The 23,593-nt window shown below is 37.2% G+C and overlaps 1 protein-coding gene across 1 annotated transcript; it reads left to right on the forward strand.

The window, feature by feature from the left end:
* Positions 1–13,476: 13,476 nt before the first annotated feature.
* Positions 13,477–23,040, forward strand: LOC129248932 (uncharacterized). The gene is made up of 3 exons (XM_054888545.1): positions 13,477–13,802; positions 13,863–14,215; positions 22,748–23,040. The coding sequence occupies exons 1-3, from the start codon at positions 13,684–13,686 to the stop codon at positions 23,038–23,040; spliced, it is 765 nt and encodes a 254-aa protein (XP_054744520.1). The 5' UTR covers positions 13,477–13,683.
* Positions 23,041–23,593: the final 553 nt, after the last annotated feature.

The following is a 23,593-nucleotide window of genomic DNA, read 5'->3' on the forward strand; positions in this document are numbered from 1 at the left end:
CGCAGACCAATTGTACCAATCACCAGCCAAACGAGCTATGCTAATTTCTGCCTTAGAACGCACCATTGCAACGCATTGTATTGCCACGCACACCTGCTGAATGTGGCGGTTATGCAAACATCGAGTTGCAAGCATTTTTATGCAGCTTACCGAAAGAATTTTTGGTGTACAACTACGCACTCTTCGGCACCCAGGCGTTTTAATATCCGCCCAGGCGCGCATTGAAACGGAAGTGGTCTGCGGTCAAGCGACAGCATTTGTTTTAATTTGCATATCTGGGTATGTGTATGTATGTATGTATGAGTGGATATGTAGGTCCCCATCCATGGGCCTGTTTGGCAGCGCGTGCATATACGGATTTTGTGGTATGTCGAGCAGTGTGTGAGTAATGTAGGGCAGCTGCGTGCATTTTGGATATTAGCTGTGCAGGTGCGCCTAAAAGCGCACATCAATTGCAATATGACAACATGGCATTGCGAATGCATTTGTAACAAAAACAACTGCCCTCAGCCGCATAGTGCAAACACCTAAAAGCAATTAATGCGCATATTCGCACTCATGTTGAACATTTTCCAAAATTGAGGCTTAAAAGCAACCAAACGCCAGAGTGATGTGCACGTGTGTCGGTGCGAAATATTGGCTGCCCATACGGGAATGCGCAATAATGCATTTTACATAAATTTTCACGTTTTTAAATTAGCAAAGAAAGTCAGAAGTGGCAGTAAATTTCAGGCAATTTTAAAGCGCTAAAAATTGCATACTCAAATATTTCCCTTGTATGCTTCACATAAGACTCCGTCCTCTTGTTACTTTCGTAAGTGTAACATTAAAAAATGAGCAAAATATCTTATTGCACTTCTACATAAACATATAACAATGAAAATATATGTAAGTGTCCATGTAGCCTGCCACAAAACCGTCAACTCATCGTATTGTTGCCAACATGAAAAGACAAATTATTCACATTTCTGTTGTGCATGTCCTGCCAAATCTGTCACCGTGCTTGTTTGGTGTGCTTGCCGGTGTAGCGCAGGCAAGCTGACTGGGAAATTCGAACCGGAAGCTGCAAGAATGAGCACTCGTCGATGGCAGAATGGCTGTGATGTACCAGCTTTAGTATCAACAAATCAGGCACGTCTGATTATGCGCAATGTTATGAATTATGAAGAAGCAGCAGTTGAGTATTGCCGAAGGAATGTGAAGTGGAGATTCTCGGTGCCTTTGTGTCAGATTCGAATGAATTTCGCTAAAATTTAATTGTAAGCTAAGGTAAATTGAATTGTGATCAAATTCCTGTTTTACTCATTGATGTTGTGATTACCGTAGCGGTTTTATTCAATCAGCCGGAAATTCGGAAAAGCTGGGAATAAGTGGACTCGGGCGTCGATAGCAAACCGACTTTTATCAGAAGAAGTAGGCAAGAACAGTTTGACTCCATCTTAATTGATATCAGATGGACTTATTATATCAAATGATACTGAAGATAAAGTGTAATAAAGAATTAATATTTTCTAAGCCTCGGCTTGACGAGTTTTCACTGCGATGTTAACCAATTGAGTTATAGAAAGTTGTGAATTCAAGAAAGTTATAACGAAAAATTCGTATGATTATCCTAGAACGAGCATACCAGATGATATAAAGGGTGGCTAAATTTCAAGGGTTGGTGTTGATTTTGAATAAAATAAAATTTTTTAAGAAATTATTGTCATTTCTCTTTTTTATGATAATATTGGTATAGCTCAATTACAACCGATGGTCCAAATTTTCGATGACGCTGAGGAATAATTGAGGTTCTATGCCGTTAATGTGCCGAATTATCTCATCCTTTAGCTCTTGAATTGTTGCTGGCTTAGCGACGTACACCTTTTCTTTCAAATAATCCCAAAGAAAGAAGACCAACGGTGTCAAATCACATGATCTTGGCGGCCAATTGACATCGCCGCGACGTGAGATTATTCGGCCATCAAATTTTTGCGCAAAAGAGCCACTGTTTCGTTAGCTGTGTGACAAGTGGTACCGTCCTGTTGAAACCACATATCGTCCATATCCATATCTTCTCTATTTGGGTCATAAAAAGTTCGTTATCATCTCAAGATAGCGAACACTATTCAAAGGAACTGCCTGACCGGCCTCATTGTGAAAAAAATACGGCGTAATGATGCCGCCGGCCCATAAACCGCACCAAACAGTCACTCTTTGTGGGTGCATTAGTTTTTCGGCAATCACTCTTGGATTATCATTCGCCCAAATGCGGCAATTCTGCTTATTGACGAATCCACTGAGGGGAAAATGTGCCTCACCACTGAAATCACGAAGTGCGCGATATGCATTTTGATTTGAACGCCCATTTTCATAATAAGCCTGAAGAACTTTAACGCATTGCTCGATTGTGTATCTTTCCATGGTTCAAATTGAGTTAGTCTGAAATTGAAAAATGTCTTGGAAACAACTTGACGTTTAGGTGTGGTTCACATTCAACATCGGCCCTTGAAATTTAACCACCCTTTATATAATATATAGAATAAAATATAATTTGCACAATCTTTCTTTGTGGAACATGGAAAAATTTAAACTTTTATGAATCAATGACAGATGGTTTTTTATTACACACTTTTTTCACGGAAATACGCTCAGAAGTCTGTCATTGTTCGCCGAAGACGACAGCCGTTAGAAACTTGTTTTTCTGTTAACTGATTAGTCCTGTATACAGTGAGCATCGAACCCACTAGGTTCTAGCTGTCATAACACTTGAATTTCCTAAACCTGAAAACACGAGAATACCAATTGAAAAATAATTTAGAAACTTGTTAGCAGTTTTGAAGATGTATGCCCAGCAGATTTCTAAAAAGTCCAAAGGCAGAGGACTCAAAGGAATATAAAATCAAGTTAAATGACTATTAGAGACAAATTCTTTAATTCAATCTCAAACGAGTCAAATTCCTTCATAACATACAAATCTCCTTCGAGCTTTCCTACTCATATCCACCTCACATAAGAGTCGGATAACAGAACTTAACAGTCAGACTAGGCTCTCTTCTAAAAAGCTTGTTGGTGTTGCAACTCGCAAAATATGTTCTCAAAATTATCTGCTGAAAACTCAGATGTACTGAATTAGCATGAAGCATCACGTGTCGCAACTGAAGATTCAGTGAGGTTTTCCGCTGGCTCTTTTGACAATTTTATGCCATCTCGTCTAGATGATATGAATTCGCAAAGGAAGAATCAGCTTATCATGACACTCTTTAGGATCTACTAGATTTGCCTAACTCTATGAATATAAATTGAGTCGCGAAAAGCCGTAAGTTTGCATATATGTGGATCCTAAGGCGCTACACCAACTGGCTACAGTGAGACCAAAAATATACAAATTTAGTGGGAATTCTTATATGAAACGGGGTTCTTGTGTGGAAGAATCGAAAGAGGGGCTCGAACACTTCAGATATTTTAAGTGTCTGTCAAAAAGATCTGACAGAGAATAGCGAAGCTCCTCACTGACTGAAAAGAAATGAGCTACGATCTTGGGTGGGGCTACCCACGAGGCAACTTCTAAGAGGAAAACATTTGGCTATCATAAGCATCCCATTTATAATACGAGTATACAGGAATATCGGGAGTTTTTTAACTGCATGATAACTAACATATCGAAAACTATAGACAGCTGCGAATGGAATGAAAAAAAATGGAGTTGACATTTCATTTCAGCAAGGATTGGCAAGTCAACATGAATCGCTCAATGCCAGAATAACGCTTTCAAATTGTGGAAATTTACTTTGAAAAAAGCAAATCTGTTCGCAAAGTTCATAAGGCATCGTCGGTCTCTATAACTTTCCAAATGAGGAAAACGCTGCCTTTACCTTGAGTCATACTGGCTGAACTTTTGTTTCCAAAAATTAATCAGCTAAACATTAACGACATTTGGTTGCAACAAGACGGCGCAACTTGCCAAACAGGCCACTTAACTATCGATTTATTGCAATATCCAAACCACCATTGACGCCATACGGCCAGATTAATTGGAAAAAGTAGTCAGAAATTGGGCCTGAATAGACCATTTAACTCGTAGTCGCGGTGGATGTATGCCGGATATCATATTCAAAAAATAAATTCCATGAAATTAATCACCAGATTATAATGAAAAAAAAAAAAATCATTCGAAAAAAATTTTGTTTTCTATTATCATTTGAAATTCCCAAGCTCATTAAAAGAATACTCGATACATAATACTGCATTGAGGAAGAATATCATACATAACAGCCACAATTGCTCAGCTCTTCGTATACTAGGGCTGTAGATTTGTAGATGTCAGATGTTCTGAAAATGGATAAGTAACACTTTCCATCCCTGATAGATTTTATTTATTTTTGCAAGGGGCCTGGAAAGTGCGAAGAAGAGTAATTTAACTATACCGACGACCTCCTGATTATTTTTGTCTCTCTATATAAGTAGCGCCTTAGGCCTTGACAATAATAGGCGAGTATACCTGAGCTGAACGAGATACAAAGAACAGCGTGTGTCTTAACCACAGAAGCGCTTAGCACCAGTCCTACTGAAGTGCTCAAGGTACTAACTCATCTATTACCATTAGACCTACATATAAGCCAAACAATCGTTACCTGCAGCTCGGTGAGACTCAGAGACATAGGAAACTGGACGATAAGGTCGTACGGTCACAGCAAGATCCTCCTACAGGGACCCTCGCTGCTTGAAAAAAAGTCTGACTACACACTCCCCGACCTTAACTTCAAGAAAGACTTTACAGTAAGTTTTCCACCGAGTGCCGAACACTGACTATTCTAAGATGAACTGTGGTGTGGGAACTGGCTTTCATTCGGAGCTACTAAGCCTATATCAGTCAATCGACTTCCTGGCTATGCCAACGTGTTCCAGGCAGAACTTTTAGCCGTCAGAGAAGCATGTAAATCACTAAAGGCGTAACTATCTTTTCAGACAGTCAAGCAGCTAGACTCCAACTCCATTTCATCCAGCTAGTCTTACAGAGTGGAGAGCAACCAGAATTGCTTAGTCATCGGCTTAAAATTACTCGGATATGGGTTCTCGGACATAGGAACATATGGAGTAATGAGATAGCGGATGAGCTAGCAAGAAAAGGTTCGACACTAGACAAAACAAAGGCGGTGGCAGTCTCCACCCCACTCAACACAATAAAATCATCCATTGCTTCGCACTATCATGCTTTAGCCGAAAGAAGGTGGAAGCAGTTAACTACATGTATTACAACAAAAAACACATGGCCATTGTACAAAATCCAAAGGGCGAATCATCTATTAGGATGTTCTCGGTCAAACATTTCACGCATCACTGCAACTCTTACAGGCCATTGGAAAGTAGGGGATCATGCAGCCGGACTCAATCTACCCTCCAATCCCATCTGCAGAAGCTGTCAAGCGGAAGGGGTCTTTTCCACTATTCTTGGACCTCACTAAATGGATCTGACTTAGAACAACAAAAACAAACAAAATCTTCGTACGAGGACAGTGGTAGTAAAACGGCGCTGGTCACTAATTAGGATTCAACATACCTGAGCCATTCATCTTGGAAGCCATCTTTTTCCGGCCTTTTTAAAAGTTTAGGGCAAAATAAGTCCCTGTAACTCACAACTGAATGGAGCAAAAAAAAAAAACAGGAACGAAATTTTTTTAGTGTGAAATGTCATCTTGACAATGAGCATAGACTTTAAATTGCTTGGTCGATACTTTACGAGATATCGATGACGACAGTCTGACCTATCGAGAATCTACCGAGAAATTTTATGCAACATTTATTTCATATTTCTCATTGGAAACTGTGTAAATTATTGTGAATGAGTAACTCAGAATAACTGTCCAAAAATCAAAAATAAGAAAATCTTCTACTATTTCACACTCAATCCCCTTCTTCCTCTTAAAGATTAACATCTTCCCTTGACTACTGGCTAACGAGTTTTCTACCAGACGCTGCAAGGAAAAAAATTATGAATAAAATTTAAATTCATAAAACGGATGGAGGCAACTAGCAGATTACTTTGCGGCATAAATTGTGTATCAAAAAAATATAACAGGCGTTCAAAATGTCTGTTAAATGCAGAAAAAACTCAAAACATTTGCATATTTTGACACCCTGAAGACACAGACATAAACATGCTGGCACATATGTGGCTGGATAGACAGTCAAACAGACATATAAGCATACATACGTACACATGTACATACGTATTTATGCTAGCATATGCTTTTATTCAAAGTTTTTTTGTGTACCTTGGAGGAAAATCAAAACTGGGGGAAAAAGCAGATTGAAGATTGCAATGCAGTTCAGATTTTTAATGCAGAAGATCTCAAATTTATGCAGCTTAAAAATAGTACAACTGAAATTGAGGCGATTCTAAAGAGTCTTTCAAAAGTGAGGATTATAAGTCAGTAGTGAATAATTCCTAGACGGTACCTTTTTGTCCCAAGTGCCGTAAACCAGACTTTTACTTGATTCTCTTGTGCAAAAAGCTGAAATTTTCTTGGCCAAATAAAGTGCACCTTCAGTTGCCTTCAATTCAGTTTAGTTTTATGTATATATGTATGTAAGTAAATCTATATACATGCCAGATATCTGCGAATATTTTAAGACAAACATTTTTGTAATATATTTTCCATTCATTGACGGTGCTAGACGAGTAGGTCTTTGTATGCAAGAAAAGGCGTGGCACCTCAGCGAAAAAAAAGATCAAAAATCAACAAAATTCTGTAGTCATTTGGAACTTACACTTTAATGCACCAAAATTCAATGAGCTATAAAATTGCATACTTAGAAAAATTCTGAAAATTATGGCTAAAAAGTTGTAAGTTTTTATGTAATTTAAAAAAATTTTGAAAAATTGTATGCAGTTAGAAACTTTACGTTATATGGTTTTTGTTGTAGTGTGAAGTATTTATATTTTTATAAAAAGAAAAATTGTGGTGTGTTTGTATATTTGCATAGGGGTGCGTGTGAGAAGAAATTATAGGGGAACGAATGAATAGTGGGCAAGGCAAGTGTCGAAAGTGCGTTTCATAGCTGTACGAGTAGCAGAGGAACTTATTGAAAAGTGGTGAAAATTTATTTGCTTTGTCTTTAATTGTAGTAAATAATTTTTTAGTTTTAGTAATTTTAACACTTCAAAATCCAAGTTTCAAACTTTATTGAATTAAAAAAAAATTACAAAATTTTAATAAAAAAAATACCCAGTTTATCTGGATTGAAAAGTTGTGAAAATTTAGTGTTTTTGTTTTTTTTTTGTATTCAACGTCCATAATTTCTAATAAAAATATAGTTTATGTTCCTACACAAAACTTCAAAATCCAAGTTTCAAACTTTAAGTAATTAAAAAAATAAACTTAACAAATTCCCTAAAAGTTTACAACTTTTTTATCAGAATTTTCATATAAATTTTGAGTTAACAGGATTATAGCTCATTGAATTTTAGTGAAATAAAGAGTAAGTTTTAAATAAAAAAACTCCAAAATATGGTTGATTTTTGAAAAATTTGTTTCGCTGGGGGGTCACGCCTTTTCTTCCATACAAAATACCAACTCGAATTTTTCTATGTGAAAAATACATCTAGGCCTTATCAATGGATTAAAATTGAATACAAAAATGTTTGTTATAATGGAATTTTGCCTATAAATATAACGGGTGATTTTTTAGCTATTATCTTTTTAAACAGTTGGTTTAAGCAGCTGACGCACGTTTCGTGTTTTGTTTCACTGTCAAACATCTTCAGTTTGGTCTATAATTTAACCACGAATCGTCTTACAAACGAACAACGCTTGCAAATAATTGAATTTTATTATAAAAATGCGTGTTCTGTTAAGAAAGTTTATCGCGCACTTCTTCCATTTTATGGTCAGTTTAATCGACCCGCTAAAGCGGCTATTCGAGCTATTGTGACTAAATTTAGAACCAAATTTACATTATTGGACATCAAACCACCACCAGGCTTACGTAAAGTGCGAACTGAAGAAAATATCACAGCTGTATCGGCCAGTGTTAATGATGGCCATCAATTATCGATTCGTCGCCGTTCGCAGCAATTGGGCCTCTGTTACTCAACAACGTGGAAAATTTTGCGAAAGGATTTAGGTGTGACGCCTTTCAAAATACAGCTGGTGCCAGAATTGAAGCCGAACGACCTACCGCAACCCAGAATTTTTGGTGAATGTGCTCTTGGAAAGTTGGCCGAAGATCCACTTTTGTGTTCAGCGACGAAGCTCATTCTTGGTTCAATGGATACGTAAATACGCAGAATTGTCGATTTTGGAGTGAAGATTAGCCAGAAGAATTGCAAGAGCTACCAATGTATCCAAAAAAGGTCAAAGTTTGGTGCGGTTTATGGGCTGGAGCTATCATTGGACCGTACTTCTTCAAAGATGCTGCGAATCGTAACGTAACTGTGAATGGTGAGCGCTACCGTGAAATGGTACCCAACTTTTTCTTGCCCAAAATGCAAGAGCTTGACTTGCATGACATGTGGTTTCAGCAAGACGGTGCCACATGCCACACACCACGCGTAACAATGGACTTGTTGAGAGGCGAGTTCGATGAACATTTTATTTCACGTTCGGGACCTGTCAATTGGCCACCCAGATCGTGCGATATAACGCCTTTAGATTATTTTTGGTGAGGCTATGTTGAAGCTCATGTCTATTCAGACAAGCCTACTTCAATTAACGCATTGGAACACAACATTAAAGCATTTATATGTGAGATACCGGCCGAAACATTGGAAAGAGTATGCCAAAATTGGACTAAGCGGATGGACCATTTCAAGCGCAGTCGCGGTCAACATTTGCATGAAATAATCTTCAAACGTTAAATTATATGGACTGTACTATCGATTTAAATACAAATTTAATGCATTTTTCTGAATTTTAAGTGTGTTTTTTTGAAAAACTTTCCTACAGCTCTTAAAGAATCACCCTATATAACCCATTGAACTTTGGTATAGTAAAGTGGAGGTTTCCAGTGGATCCAAAATCACACGGATTTTTGAGAATTTTTTCGGTCGCGTGCATTTTTTCCACGTAACGCCTGTGGCAGAAAACAATTAACACCGTCAGTAGAAAAAATTGTCAAAATCTAGCGCGTATTTTGAGCTACTTGAGACTTGCACTTTGTTATAACAAAATTAAACGGTCTATAAAACTGCATACCCAAAATTTTTTTTGAAAATTTTGAGTAATCATATACTTAAGTAAATAAATAAAAAAGCTGGAAATTTTACAAATTTTACACAAAGCTCGAAACTTTGCTTATATGGTTTTTGTTGTAGTATAAACTTTATTTTTATTAAAAAAAAATAACTGAAAATATAAGAGAAATAAATAAATAGTCGAAACTTTTTATTTTGACGCTGACTGTTTAAATGGCGAGGTTCTCCTCTTATTTGTAGTGCGCTTCTTGATGTTGTTCCACAAATGTAGGGACCTACAATTTTATGCCTGCAAACGGCAGATGGCTTTTCTGAGGAGCTCTTTCATGACAGAAATACACCCAATGTCTACCGGCGGGGGGCCGCTCTTAGTAAAAACTTTTTCTATCATTTTGGTGGTACGAATGGCTGATGGTGTTTATAAGAAGCTTTTTCATGGCAGAAATATACAGGGAGGTTTGCCATTGTTAGTTATTGTGCAAGTTGGATGCGGCTCAAAAATTACTTTGATTTAAATTTTTTTTTATTTATTGTGGCATTATACATTTTCTTCATGTGACGAATGTTCGGATTTTTTCTGTCGATTAAAGATTTTGAAATATGAATGCAAATTTAAAAAAAAATTCATTTGCACAGAATTTGAATGTGGATTTACATAGTTTCTGTAGTACAAAAAATAACACTTTCGCAAAAATATTATTGTTTTAAATGAGAAAAAATAAGTAGTCAGAACATCTCAATAATTTCCTCTGCTATATGTATTTAAGGAACGCGCTTTATATGAGCCACTTATTATAACTGTATTATTCGGCTCATTAGATAAGAAACCTCTTTGGGTACACAGCAGAATAGTGAAGAAAATATTTGTATGAAATAGGATACTCTGACTAAATCTCGTTTTATGAGTAGATCCTTTAACTTTGAAAAAATAATATTTGTTCCAACAGTATTAGAAGAGGGTCCCTGTTGTTGTAGTTGTTGTAGCAGCATAAACATTTCCCATACATATACGGGAAATACTGCTGAAGTGACAGTCCTTGGCTGGATATAAATCCGGATTGTTCGGGTTACGTAGAACCGACTGTCGTGGGAGCGAAGAGGGTCGCTGTGAAGTAGTTTGGTTTCTTTCGATATCATCAGTCTTCGTCAGAAAGAAAAAAGTGGGTCGAGTATCACTTTGAACTCTCTAAAAACTACTTAGGCGATGATAAAGCCATTTAGCGATGGTAACAACGTCTGCTACTAAATTTGTCACGATTTTTCTTCCATTTTTAGGCGGTCACAATATTTTATCTCTCAATACTTCAATCAAATAGTTAATAAGAAAACATTCCTTCAAAAATACTGGGTCTTCCTCGTAGAATTTGGGTAGTAAATTTAGCCACAAATTCTGATAGTTTGAAAATATCTGTCGTAGAAATCCTGTTAATTTCCTTGTAGAGCTTAAACTGTGTAATAAAACATACCCACACAAAAAGGTATACGAGTACTTACAAATAAGGAACTATAAATACTTTTACTCAACTCTAACTGCTCATTCTGTCAGCAATGCAAAAATGGAGTACTCCAAAAAAACGTCTCTCTCTGCGTACGCGATACACATTAAGCGCTTAAGCTGAAGACACACCAAAAACAGGCACCAGAATTGCACGTTGTTTGCATGCGAAATAAATCGGTCACACATCCTTGCAATACGGAACAAGAGTGCTATTGTATTTACTGCACACCCGTGAGTTGAATTGAAAAAACTGCCTAACTGCCTAACTGACTTACTGACGCAGCAAACCCCAAAGCCGAATTGCTGCTGGAGGGGGAAAGACATACCAAATCGTTGGCTCTGGAATATGTGCCGGGGAAAAAGTAATGGTGGCACGCTTGTAAATCGCAACTTAAGTGTAGCGCAAAAAAATTACTTCTACAATAATAACAAACACACTTTGAACATAACTCAAGTGGTAACGAGTAACTGACTTCTCAATGGCTTGGAGAGTAGGCAGAAATAGAGGTGAACTCAAAAGAAATGGCACAAAGTAACAATATTTCACTACAGCTTGTCAGAGGCTTTCAGATACCGCTAACAAACCACCAAGCGTTTTCGTTTTTACACCCTGACTTGTGGCTCTTTTTTGCATTTCTTTTTTGCATTTGTTTTGTGCTTTTTTTTTTAAGTGAGGAGCCGTGGCTGTTGTTGGTTGTGGCTGAGCTTCAACTGTGTTTTGTTAAGTGTGTAAATGGGCAAATAAATGCGTTTACTTTTCACAGTCAGCACCATAAGCTGTTCTAGCTGATCCCATCAGATTTACAGCGAGACGAATGAATCAGACATGGTTTGTATACCCACGGCAAGGTGGCAAGCAACAACTATAGGGTGATGCCAGAGAGATGCAGATTTGTGACAGAAATTACTTGTGAAATGTTTATTCTTGGCTTTTCAGACAATTACAAATATGACATCAAATATTACAGGATTTGGCACGCTCAGTCATGCAGCGATACTCAGTTGAACGACGCGCAAAAGTGAACCAAGCATTTGATGAAAATGGTTGTTCTGTAAGAAGGAAATGTCACATATGGCGTAATTTTTTTCGGTCAATACTCGTATAACCGGCCATCTAAGTCAAAAGTCAGCTTTTTGGGGTACTGTTGATGCTTAACTTCAGGTAGATAGGTAGGTAGGTAGGTGAAATGGTTGAAGTGCCAATCTGGTACTCCTCAAGTAGCACTAAAGCGCCATTTTGATACCATTATGAGACCTCCGACAGGCAGATATCTACAGCCAGCCAGAGCTGTTGATATAATAGAGGAGATTGATTAGATTTAAGTTGGCGCACTGCCCCAGGCTGTTGAAGAAAGTAGCGCCCAGTGACCTTAGTCGTCTAGCTGTCAAACCCTCATATTTACAGAGAAAATGCTCTACACTCTCCTTCTCTAAAAGGTCCCCACAGCTTCTGCAATGGGGGAAAAGTATACTTCAATCTGTTGAAGAAATCAAGGATCTACGGTTTGCCTTTGATGCACGTTTTACATTCCTAATTCATATAGACTCTATTCCAGCTAAAGCGTAGTTTATACTTAGTTTTATAAGAAGGAATAGCTCGAACTTTGCAGACTCTTACACTTTTAAGTTGCTTTATACTGCCTTTGTTCGATCCACATTAGGAAATGCCGTTTTTGTTGGAGGCCTTACCACGAATTATCTATGGACAGAATTGAATGAGCTCAAAAAGTTTTTTTTAAGTACTCTTTCTCTTCCCTGAACATCTCTGATTCTGTCCTATCATATAAATCCGGGTTAAATGAAGTTTCATTTCAATCTGTCAATTAATTTCCAGTTTACAAGCCATTTAGTATCGAAGTGTCACGGTATTTTCTACAATAAAAAAATCAAATATCGTGCAGTGATTGAAATTTTATTTTTAGAAGGTTTAAAAGCAAACGAAATTTATGAGCGAATTTTGAAAGCGCATAGGGACTTTTCGAAATCAATTAGTTGAACAGTTGAAAGATGGGTTGCTGAGTTTAAACGTGGTCGTACAAACCTTGAAGATGACCCACGTCAAGGACGTCCAAAACCAGCCCCAGAAAACATAGAAAAAAAAATCAGGATATCGCATCGAAAAATCTTCGAGTTACTGAAAAAGATTCTGTAGAATCCCTGGGCATCTCATTGGCAGTGCAAACAATATTTTGACTGAAGCATTGGGTTTCAGAAAGTTGTGTGCACAACGGGTGCCGCCTCGCTAACAATCGAACAAAAACCCATTCGAATGCGACTTTCTCAGCAACATTTAAAGCATTTTCGAAAGGATAAAGTGGAGTTTGTGCATCGATTCATCACTGTGGATGAGACTGGGATCTATTACAATGATCCTAAATAAAAAAAAAAATTGGTTAAAGAGTGGTGTGAACCTGATTCTTCGGCTTCGAAACGAGTTGGTGTCCAGAAATCGGCCAAGAAGTTGTTAGCATCAGTTTTTTGGGATGCGAAAGGAATCTGGTCTGTGGATTACTCACAAACTGGTGAAACTGGCAACACTTTTAGACCAGCTGAATGAAAAAGTTCGTGGAAAAATACCCAGTTTCTATAAAAAAATATTTTTCATCGAGACACTGCACCGAGTCATAAGAGCATTAAAATCCATGAACTAAAGTTGGAATTTTTAGAGTATCCAACGTATTTGGCCTATAGAGACTTCCATCTGTTTCCAGACTTAAAAAAATGCAAAAAATCAAAATAACCAGTGAAAATTAAGATATCGGCCCCTATTATGAGCAACATTCGATCTTCGACTGTAGTCGAAAGTGCTGATCGAACGAATTTTCATTTGGTATTATGGTGCTCATTCGTTGAAGAATAGGACTATTGTGAATTTCGATCGCTCGACGCATTTACAATAGATAATTTTTTCTCAGCTGATACAGCAAATCAAAATAAAAGAAAACCCGATTGTGTTGAAATTCTTTGCTAACATTATTTTTAAAAGTTAAAAAAAGTAATTTATGTGAAAATGAGTACAACGGAGTTGTGGTTCGACGATTCATCGGACGATGAAAGATTAGTGGAACTAGCTAGAAGTAGAAAACAGTTGAGGGACGCCTCCAACCCCCTAGAAATGGCTTCCACTGAGTAAGTTCAGAATTTTCAAAATGTGTTGACGTACTTAATATTACAGAAATTTCCTTACAGATTTTTAAAGAACTTTAGATTATCTAAAGAGGCGTTTGTGAACCTACTGTCCACTACAGAAAACCAGTTGCAGCAGTGCACCCGAGCCAAATCGATTCCTAATATTTTAAAGCTAGCCACAGTTCTGCGATTTTGTGCTCAGGGATCGTACCAATTGAGTATTGGTAATGAAGGTATGATAGGACTTGCTCAACCCACTGTGTCTGTTGTGCTATCAGAAATAATAGATGTCCTGGAAAATTATATTTGCCAAAGATGGGTAAAATTTAGTAGCACAGAGGCTGATCTGCAACAAAGAAAAGCACATTTTTATAGCAAATACCCAACGATGATGCTGAAGATATTGAAGTGGAGTCAAATAAGGGAGAAGCAGAAAACATAAGAAATGAAATTCTTAGAATATTATAAAAAAATCTAAAAAGTATTAAATAGAAACCTTTATGCCACAGTTTCTGTTTTATTTTTGTTATAAATTTTCTTTATTCAGTTATTCGTTATTCGAAAAAAATATGTATTTCAGTTCCCACGTATTTCAATTTGCTATTTAGTTCAAAATCAATCTCATTTCTTTAATAAAAAACATTAATTCATTTGTTTAACCTACTTTAAATATATACAGTCTTTTCCTTATACTAATATAAAACAAAAATATCACTTCAGTTTCCTTAACACTAAGTATAAAAATTATTTCGATAGAAATTTCTTTTTGATCTCTAAAATCGCTACTTTTAATTGTAGTTTTGATCTGCGGTCTTGTTGCTTCCTCAGAACTTCTTCTTTGTAAACGCGCAATTTCTCTCGTTTTAGTTGCAAGAGTTCGTCGGTTGCGTTTTTTTTTTAACTCCTAATTTTTTTTTGAGTATTTCGCTGTTTCTGCAGCACTTTGCTTGATTTTGTGCAATGTAGATATCATTTGTTCATAAAATTGTTTTTGGCCATCAGTCTGCAACTCCAGTAACCTCAATCTCTCTGCTTTTTGAGACTTTTTTTTGTTCTGGTTTTCCTGCTGGCGTGAACATTTAAATTTAAATCGGCTTCACTTTCCTCATAGTTTTGGACCAGAAGCTCTGGGCTGGGATTTGACGCGGACAAAACTGTGAACTGGTCACTGGTAGTTGTATCCAGGGCAAATTCCACCCCAGGCGGATTTATGCAGACATCAAATTGCAGCAAACCGATTATGCTTTCTTCAGTATTTGAAAGTCCCTGAAGTTTGTTAGGGCCCCCACCTGTTGCTCGGAGCTCAGCTTTGTTTTGCGACATTTTTTTTTCGCTTTTGACTTCATGTCAGCCCATACCTGCCAAGGGAAAAATGTACTTATATAAACATCACACAAAAAAAAAAAACCATTATTAACCTTAATCCATTTTGCTGCCGTTCTAATTGGTGGTCCCAAGCAATTCAGCTCCGTTGTGAATTCTTCCCACTTTTTTGCTGCATGTACTTTGCTGCAAATCCCTTTTGCAAATTGTGGATTCTCTTCCATTAATGCAACTAGTTTTTCTAGTTGCTGTTTGGTCCTCACGACTTTCGACCTGCATAAAATTAACAAAATTAGTATATATTTATTATTTGGTTACTATAAAACCATAAATAATCGCAAACAACTTACATTTTAACAAGTTTACCCACAATACGCAACACAGTCGAAAGCAAAATTGCATTCGACTCTAAATTCGGTATTCAACGAAAATTTCGACAGGGCTGCACCGCTCATAATACCAAATTGACATTCGATTTTCGATCTTCGACAACCAACGAATATCGAAGATCGAATGCAACTCATAATAGGGGCCATCATCTCCAGGTATCGTATCACACTGTACCAGTGTCGCGGCTTTCATTATTGACATCACTTCATCCTGAAAGATGCTACAGTAGTCGCGGTACCGAAAACTTTTTTTTTTTTTTTATATCTCCCCTTTATTTATTACAGTCTGTTATATATTAACTATATGTAAATTTTGTACAGTTAGGGTCTATTATGTTCTTTTACCAATGTAAGAAGAATCTGTTATAATTATTATTATTATTTTTTTTGTTTCTTTTGTAATTACACTGTAAATCTTAATGTTAGATCAGTCGGTGTGAATCGCTTTAATCTTCGTTTGATATTTTCAGCCGGTACTATTTTACGCATTTGTTCGTTTTGGTGGACTGACAGTCGCTGGATATGCTTAGTGCTACATTTTGGGATTGTTTCTTGGATAGTGTCCATGTTTAAGTCACGATGTATGGCTTCATTGGAAATAAACCAACCAGCATTTGTTATATTTCGTAATATTTTGGATTGTGTTCGCTGTATGATGTTTTTAGCCGCTCCTCATATTTCTATTCCGTATTTCCAGATAGGAGTAATAATTGTTTCGTATATAGTCACCTTATTATAAAGTGATGCTCGTCCGATTAGCCAACTTAATTGCCGGTACTTATTCTTGATTTGATTTCTTTTGTTAATGATATGCTGTTTCCATGTTAGTTTTTCGTCAATAGTTATTCCAAGATATTTTACTGCTGGGCAGATTTTTATTTTGTTGTTTTTTAAGGTAAGATTATATTTTGATGTCTTTTTAGTTTTATATATAACTTGTATAGTTTTGTCTCTATTAACTTCTATACCCCATTCATCAAACCAATTTACTGTATTGCTTATTAATTTTTAAAGTGTAAAGGTCCCCAGTTTTTCGTCATTGTTTGATGCCATTAATACAGTATCATCCGCAAACGTTGCTATCATTGTATTATCTGTTGTCGGAGTTGGCACATCTGCGGTGTATATTAGATATAAAAGAGGACCTAATACACTGCCTTGCGGTACTTTAGCTGTCATTGGTAGAATATCGGAATATTCGTCTTCATATATTATATAAAATTTTCAATCAGTTATGTAGCTCTTCAAAATTTCAAAGTAGTTTTGTGAAAGATTCGTTTGAGCTTATGCAAAAGTCCTTTATGCCAAATTTTATCAAAGGCTTTTGCAATGTCCAGGTATACAGCTACACAATATTTTTTGTCATTCATATCGTTAAGTATTTTGTTAGCAACCCTGTGGATTTGTTGGACTGTTGAGTGTTGCCATCTAAATCCGAATTGATGGCTTGGTATCACTTTTTTTCACCTTTCACCTTTGAAAGCATTGCCAATAAGCTGATGGGCCGATATGAGGCAGTTTTGGTGACATCTTTTCGTGGCTTGGGTATGGCGGTAATTTGAGTAATTTTCCATAGTCGTGAGAAGTATTTAGTCTTTAACATGCAATTAAATATATTTCTTATGAATTGCAATGCTATTTCAGGTAACTCTTTTAAAATTTTTCCATTTATTAGATCATATCTTTTTATCATTAAGCTGTCTTATTTGATTTTTAATTTCGCTTACGTTGGTCTTTCTTGTTCCCCCAGATGGCCAAAATATAGCAGTCCGTCCACCCTGCTCCCGAGCTTTGAGCCGTCTGGGGATACATGGATGGACTCGGCCTTTCTTGCATCGTTCCTTTCCAACTCTTCCCTTGAAGACAGGAGGGTCGTGAACGTTGTAACGGCAAGCATAGACGGAAATACATAGTCCACGGGTCCGGGAATCACCAAAATACCATCCAGGATTTTACCGTGACCCTAGTCCGTGTTTGACCACAGTGTTCAGCCTTACTGCCGTACTGCGCACGATATATCTCGCCTGCAGATGAGTTTTACTTTTATATAAAAATTTAATGTTCATTAGAAAAGGAGTCGAAATTAGCCAAAATATTGAAGGTGCTACCATTTTGTCATTTGTTAGTGATTATTTGTAAAAATAATAAAATAAAAAAAATAAATTAAATAGAAAAAAAATATTACGAAAAATTTCGTTGTTTTTTATTTATAAAAGAAAATATGCGACCTTTTAGCAACACCCTGTACAAACGAGGATAGACTCAAGTAGATTTGCTTGTTAAAGCCAAAAATACCAAGAAACAGAACAAAAAGCATTCACAGATTTTTCCTTCCACTCCTGATTGTCTGCTGGATCTGTAGAATATGCACATTTCCATTGGTAAAAAACTTATATTCGTGCAACATTCGTACAGTGAGAGTGTCGGCATGTTTTTTTGGCTACAGCCTGAAGTATTGCTGCGTCTGCTCCACCTTCGCCAGTTTTCTAGTGTTTTTGTTTTTGCAAATTTTCTCACATAAGTATTTACTTAAGCTCATCCTCTTCTGCGGCACCAGAATCCTCCTGGCATACAGAGAAATGTACGCGGATGCACTTACACACGTACGTAGATATTTTCTCGGTGCAAGTGGATATGAATAAGAAAACGCTTCACGCATACATGCACATTGCTTACAAATTCATATTCATACATCCGCGTAGTTTGCACGCCGCAGCACTACGTAAATATTATGACCTCAAGCACGTTTACCTTTCTCACGCGGCACATTGTCAAAGGGATGAGATTAACACGGGATGTCGTTGTTATGTTGAGCAGTTGCATGCTGCCAGATTGTTGCAAGCTGTTAGCGGCGCAGGGAGTTTTCAAGGAGTCTATTAGGAAAGTGTACTAAGAAATGTCTCCCGATTGGTTCAGATGCTAACAAAAACCCACAGACTATTAAATTTCTATGAAAAGTTCTACTGCAGAATTTTAGAAAATTTCACTTTAGCTGAGAAAAAGATAAAAAATATAACGTACATTCATTAAGGCTCTTAATTTCAATGAGTTCAGGGTTGCTTCAATACTTAATTGTGCAATAGAGACATGTGACAAGACCTTTCAATGCCCACTCTCTCATTGGACCGAACGTAGATTTTCTTTCATTAGTTAGACCTTTGTTAGTCAAGGCTTAGACTTAACCTGGTTTTCATAGAAACTTAGAGGTAGTTACTTAGCTTCTAATCACGACTACAGCAGCCCTAATAGTTTCTCATCGGGCTTTGTCTTCATATTCGACAGTTCGCGTTAAAGCGTTGCCACATGTTTTACATTTGCACGGGAAATCAATTGTGTATAGCAGGAAAAAATAATATGGTAGCACGACTATCAACCCATCTCGTGTTGGTTGAAGTGGCCATGCTAATTGTATCGCACAGTTTGCAGGTTTAGAGAGGTGTACCTAAAATCTGCATACCAAGAAGGAGGCGACTGATAGTGCTCTCTCTCACTGGCAGCCATACCAAACGGATGTGGAAATATTCCGCGATCTCGTTAAGAGAAACCTGAAATACGCTACAGTGAATGGGAAGACGAGCCGTATCGCTTACTTTTTGATTCTTACAGTAGACACCAAAGCCAACATTATCTTCAAACTTTGAGCTCATCAGTAAATAACTGTAAGCAGTTTTTTCGACCAGGTATATTGTCAGCGGCACCGTAGTTGAATGGTTTGGTACGTGACTATTATTCGGAAGAGCTCGTAGTTCGAATTTCCGTGCATAAACATCAATGGCAGGCAATGGCACACGTTCGAGTGTATTTCTGCCATGAAAAAGCTCCTCATAAAAATCATTTGCCGTTCGGAGTCGGCTTATAACTGTAAGTCCATTTGTGGAACAACAACAAGACGCACACCACAAATAGGAGGACGAGCTCGGCCATACAAGTAACAGAAGTGTACGCGCCAATTATTTATTTTATTTATACTGTTATCCCACTCCCGTCTTGGGACGATGTAAGACAGGGCGACTCCATCCATGTATACACAGACGGCTCAAAACTCGAGGGCAGAGTGGGCGAAAGTGAATACTCTGAACATCTGGGATCTCCTTCAGTTTTGGCTCACCGACTACTGTAGTGAAAGTGTAATGAAAGAAGCGACATTGGTAGAGTGTGATGCGATATCCGGAAATGATATCTACATTTTCACTGATAATCAGGCGGGGAAAAAACCCTCTCAAAACAATCAAAAACCTCCAAGGTAGCCATGAAATGTCACACGTCGCTTAACGAAATGGCTGAGACATTTTACCTAAAGGTAAGAAAAGTTCCTCGCTATCGCGACATTGAGGATATCTGTAGAGCTGATGAACTAACGAAACTTGGCACCAAGTTGACTGAAGAGCACAGAGACAATCACATGTGCATACCCTTCCAGTCAAGTAGCTACTTATTATTGAAAAAATCGTAAGAACAGCGAACGAAAGATGACGTAATGAAACCACCTGCCGAATCGCCCGACAATTGTGGCCGACTCTCAAGGCTAAACGCACAGAATCTCTGCTAAGCCAAAACAAGCACAGTCTTAGCACACTGATCTCAGTTATAACAGGACACTGTCTAACAGATAGGCACGACCAGAGGATGGGTGTGCAAACACATGACTTCTGTAGAAGTTGTCTAGATGAGTAGGAGGAAGTGACAATCTCGGCCCTTCCGTACCATTGTCCTACTCTATCCAGACGTAGATTTTCGATTTTAGGGAGTTGGAAGATCTCAGTACTATGGAAATAGAGATATTCAAAAATTTTGTAAAAGCACACACTGGTTTTAGGGGAAATAGGGAAAAGTTCCGCAAGCGGCATCACAATGGGCTATGAAGCTGAGTGTGTCCCACAGGGCAGCCGCTTCAACCTAACCTAACCACTCACGTCTAGCTGGAATTCTATTACTAAATAGCCTATTAAAATATGATTCATCCAAACAATGCACTTAGAAATACATATCACTTAAGAATTTAAAACCTATAGCATCTGTGTTTTCCCGTATCCACACTAAGCAGCTGTTCTGTATTGCATGTTTCCTGCATAGTTGTTGTACTGGACTTGCCGTGCATCAAGAATAGAGAGCTGCCGACAGTTGTCCGTTCCGGCAAGATGGGCGATCCGATTGTGACAATCTCTGTTCAAATACAGGCAATTAATTCGGCTGTTAGTCAAATACGGAGTCAGAATGAACGAAAGAGAAGTGCTCAATCTCACTTTTTTGACAAAAATTTGCTTTTCTGGTTTTTAAGAACGTCATCGAATCAATACGATCCGTATTGAACTTAGTATTTACTTATGTAAGTATATCTAGTTTCACCTTTTATTTAATTTTCTTTGAGCGAAGGCGATGATCTGGAGCATTTACGCTACAAAACCAAACTCTGATAGCAAGGAGTTCAGAATGCACTTCATCTATTTTTGCCCATACAAAAATGCAGCTATACATAAAAATATCGCCACAATACATCATTAATTAATAATTGTTCCCCTGGTGGCAACTCTGTCAGCGGATACATGCAAGAGATTTTAAATGTCATGCATTCCGTGCATTATGAATAGCAGAGACAAGCATTCCTTCATTCACATCCGCGCATTTGAACATTTCTACTTTCATATGTAAATAGACATGCGCCCACCCATCCACCAGGGATATCCGCGCTCGTTGGCAAGCGAATGCAAGCAGCCCAACAAACGGCAAACAAAAGCGGCAACACTTTTGCACCTCTGCGCAGTGACAAGTGTTGTCTTTTGTTTGCGTATAATTGAAATTATGATGTGCATTTTCAATGCCTTTCACACATTAGTAGATAAATGAATGAATGAATGAATGAATGAATAAATGAGGGAATGAATGACTGAATAGGCGTAGGAAAACGAGATGGTGAAGAGTAGCGAACTTAATATTAAAATGGCAAATAAGTTGAAGACTTTCAGTGAATGTAAAGGAATGGCGTGTGAGTTGCACGTTAATATAAAGTAAAATAGCCAAGCGGGCTTATGGATGACTAGCCCTCTTTTAGTGCCGATATACATCTTGATAAGTTTTACTACGGCAGAGCCATTGTCACCGGCGGTATTTAATTGAGTAAAAGTTTTCATTGAGGATACAAGCCAATTGTAGCTTGAAAAGGTTAACCAAAAACGTTACTTATTTGGTTACATGGCAACTCTTTATGCCAAAAACATTTTGATCAAAGTAGAGCTCCAGATATCCGGGTATCGAGTAGTGCAAGTAGCTCGATACTACTCCATTGCTCAACTGTTCAAATATTTGTTCGAAATTTTCGAGCTAAACAAAAATTGTAAATTTTTTTCTTAGCATTTCTTTGGCTTTCCAACGACGTTAGACGAGTATAAATAAGTTGTAAAATAAAAAAAAAAAACTGGACAAAAAATTCAAAATAATAAAAGATATTCGTCCCCTTTCTGTGTTAACCTAGTATCTACAAAATCATAATTTTCAGTAAATCGATAAAAATGTTTAGAGTTACTTAACTTCTATGAAAAGTTTTATGACGTTTTGACGATACTTATAGTAGATACGAGGTTTTTGAATTCGAACATGTAGATACGAGAAAAATCGAAACGCTCTGAAAAAAATTCTATAATCATTATGAACATTGTATGTTTTGTTTTACGTAACAGGAGTGCTAAGGAGTGTTTTTCACTAAAAATCCCAATTTCGAGAAAAATAAAATTACGAGATTAACACAGAAAGGGGACGATATACTTGCACGTATTACTTGAGAAAGCTCGATATATTGCGAGCTCACGTTTGAAAATGTTCGAGTAAGGAGCATCGATCAGGTGTGGGAGTATTCGCTGCTCATTTGCATGGGCTGTTCGAAAATGCGCGCAAAAAATTGGGACTAGATTAGAGCTGTCTCAAAAACGTTTCTTGTGTTAAAAAAATATTTTAATACCAATTTGTTGGAAATTGTAAGTAATTTACAGACCTCTGCGATTGCGGAAGCACCACAACTGTCAAAATAAAATAAAGTTTTTAGGAGCTAACCTTCCTTAAACTTTTTTAAGATAACCTGCAAGCAGTTCGCTTTATTTGTATACATCGTTTTATGAAAAGTGATTTAAAAATACTAAAACTAGCCACCAAACCGCACTTGGTGTTAAACGCTCAAGTGACATCTCAAACTGTCAAATATGATTGATTGTCAAGTAATAATAAAATTATCAAATTGAAAAGAAAAACAAAGAAAAGTAAATAGTTCGTATTTGAGTTTACCAACTTCAAAAGAAAATCATCTCCTATTGAGGAAGCCACATTCACTGGCAGCACGTGCCGTCAATCGAGCGAATGACAGCTACAATAGCAACAACAGCATGCACAGCGACAGCTGCTCTAGCTCGAATGCCTCCAATGTAAATTGTCAGCTGCTAACTTATCTAATTGATGTGCTTTTAATTGTGCCAAGTCGGCGACTAGCGCACGATACAAAACGGCACGGACACGAACAGCAATTTGTTGTGTGCAATTGACACTTCATTGACAGGTCGTGAACTGCAAGTGAGTGATTACGTTACATACGCACATACAGACATATGTGGCTATCGCGCATTAGTTCTCGTGATTACTGTACCTTTATGTGAGTGAGTGATATGCAAAATGGGTGTGCAATTTTGTTGTTGTACCACAGGGAGTATGCGAACGCACATACCGACATACCTACACTTGTGTTCACAATAAAAGCAGCGCGACGTATTGCAAAGTTGTGGCTATTTATTTATGTTTTATTCAACTTCTTAAAATAAACTTGAAATAAAAATATAAATTTTTAATAAAAATATTATTTTTAAATAAAATGTTTAATGAAAATATAATGCATATCAAAGTGTATTAAAAAATGTGTCAGTTAATGGCATGAACCCTTAAGTAAGCTTATTTTGTCAAATAAAAATAAAAGTTTGCTATCAAAAGATTTCTTTACGTTTCTCCCCAAATTAATCCAACCGCGTTTTTTTCACAAAAATAAAACAGATATTTTTAACTTGAAAAAATCAAGTGCATACGTTTTTTTTTGTATTTGCTTTG

This window comes from Anastrepha obliqua, chromosome 5 (genome assembly GCF_027943255.1).
Source record: "Anastrepha obliqua isolate idAnaObli1 chromosome 5, idAnaObli1_1.0, whole genome shotgun sequence".
Lineage (NCBI taxonomy): Eukaryota > Metazoa > Arthropoda > Insecta > Diptera > Tephritidae > Anastrepha > Anastrepha obliqua.

Coding starts and splice junctions, on each gene's coding strand:
- LOC129248932 (XM_054888545.1), top strand. CDS start 13,684: ATGAGTACAACGGAGTTGTGGTTCGACGATTCATCGGACGATGAAAGA. Junction 13,803..13,862: donor CTAGAAATGGCTTCCACTGA/GTAAGTTCAGAA, acceptor ATTTCCTTACAG/ATTTTTAAAGAACTTTAGAT. Junction 14,216..22,747: donor GCTGAAGATATTGAAGTGGA/GTCAAATAAGGG, acceptor CAAATTGAAAAG/AAAAACAAAGAAAAGTAAAT.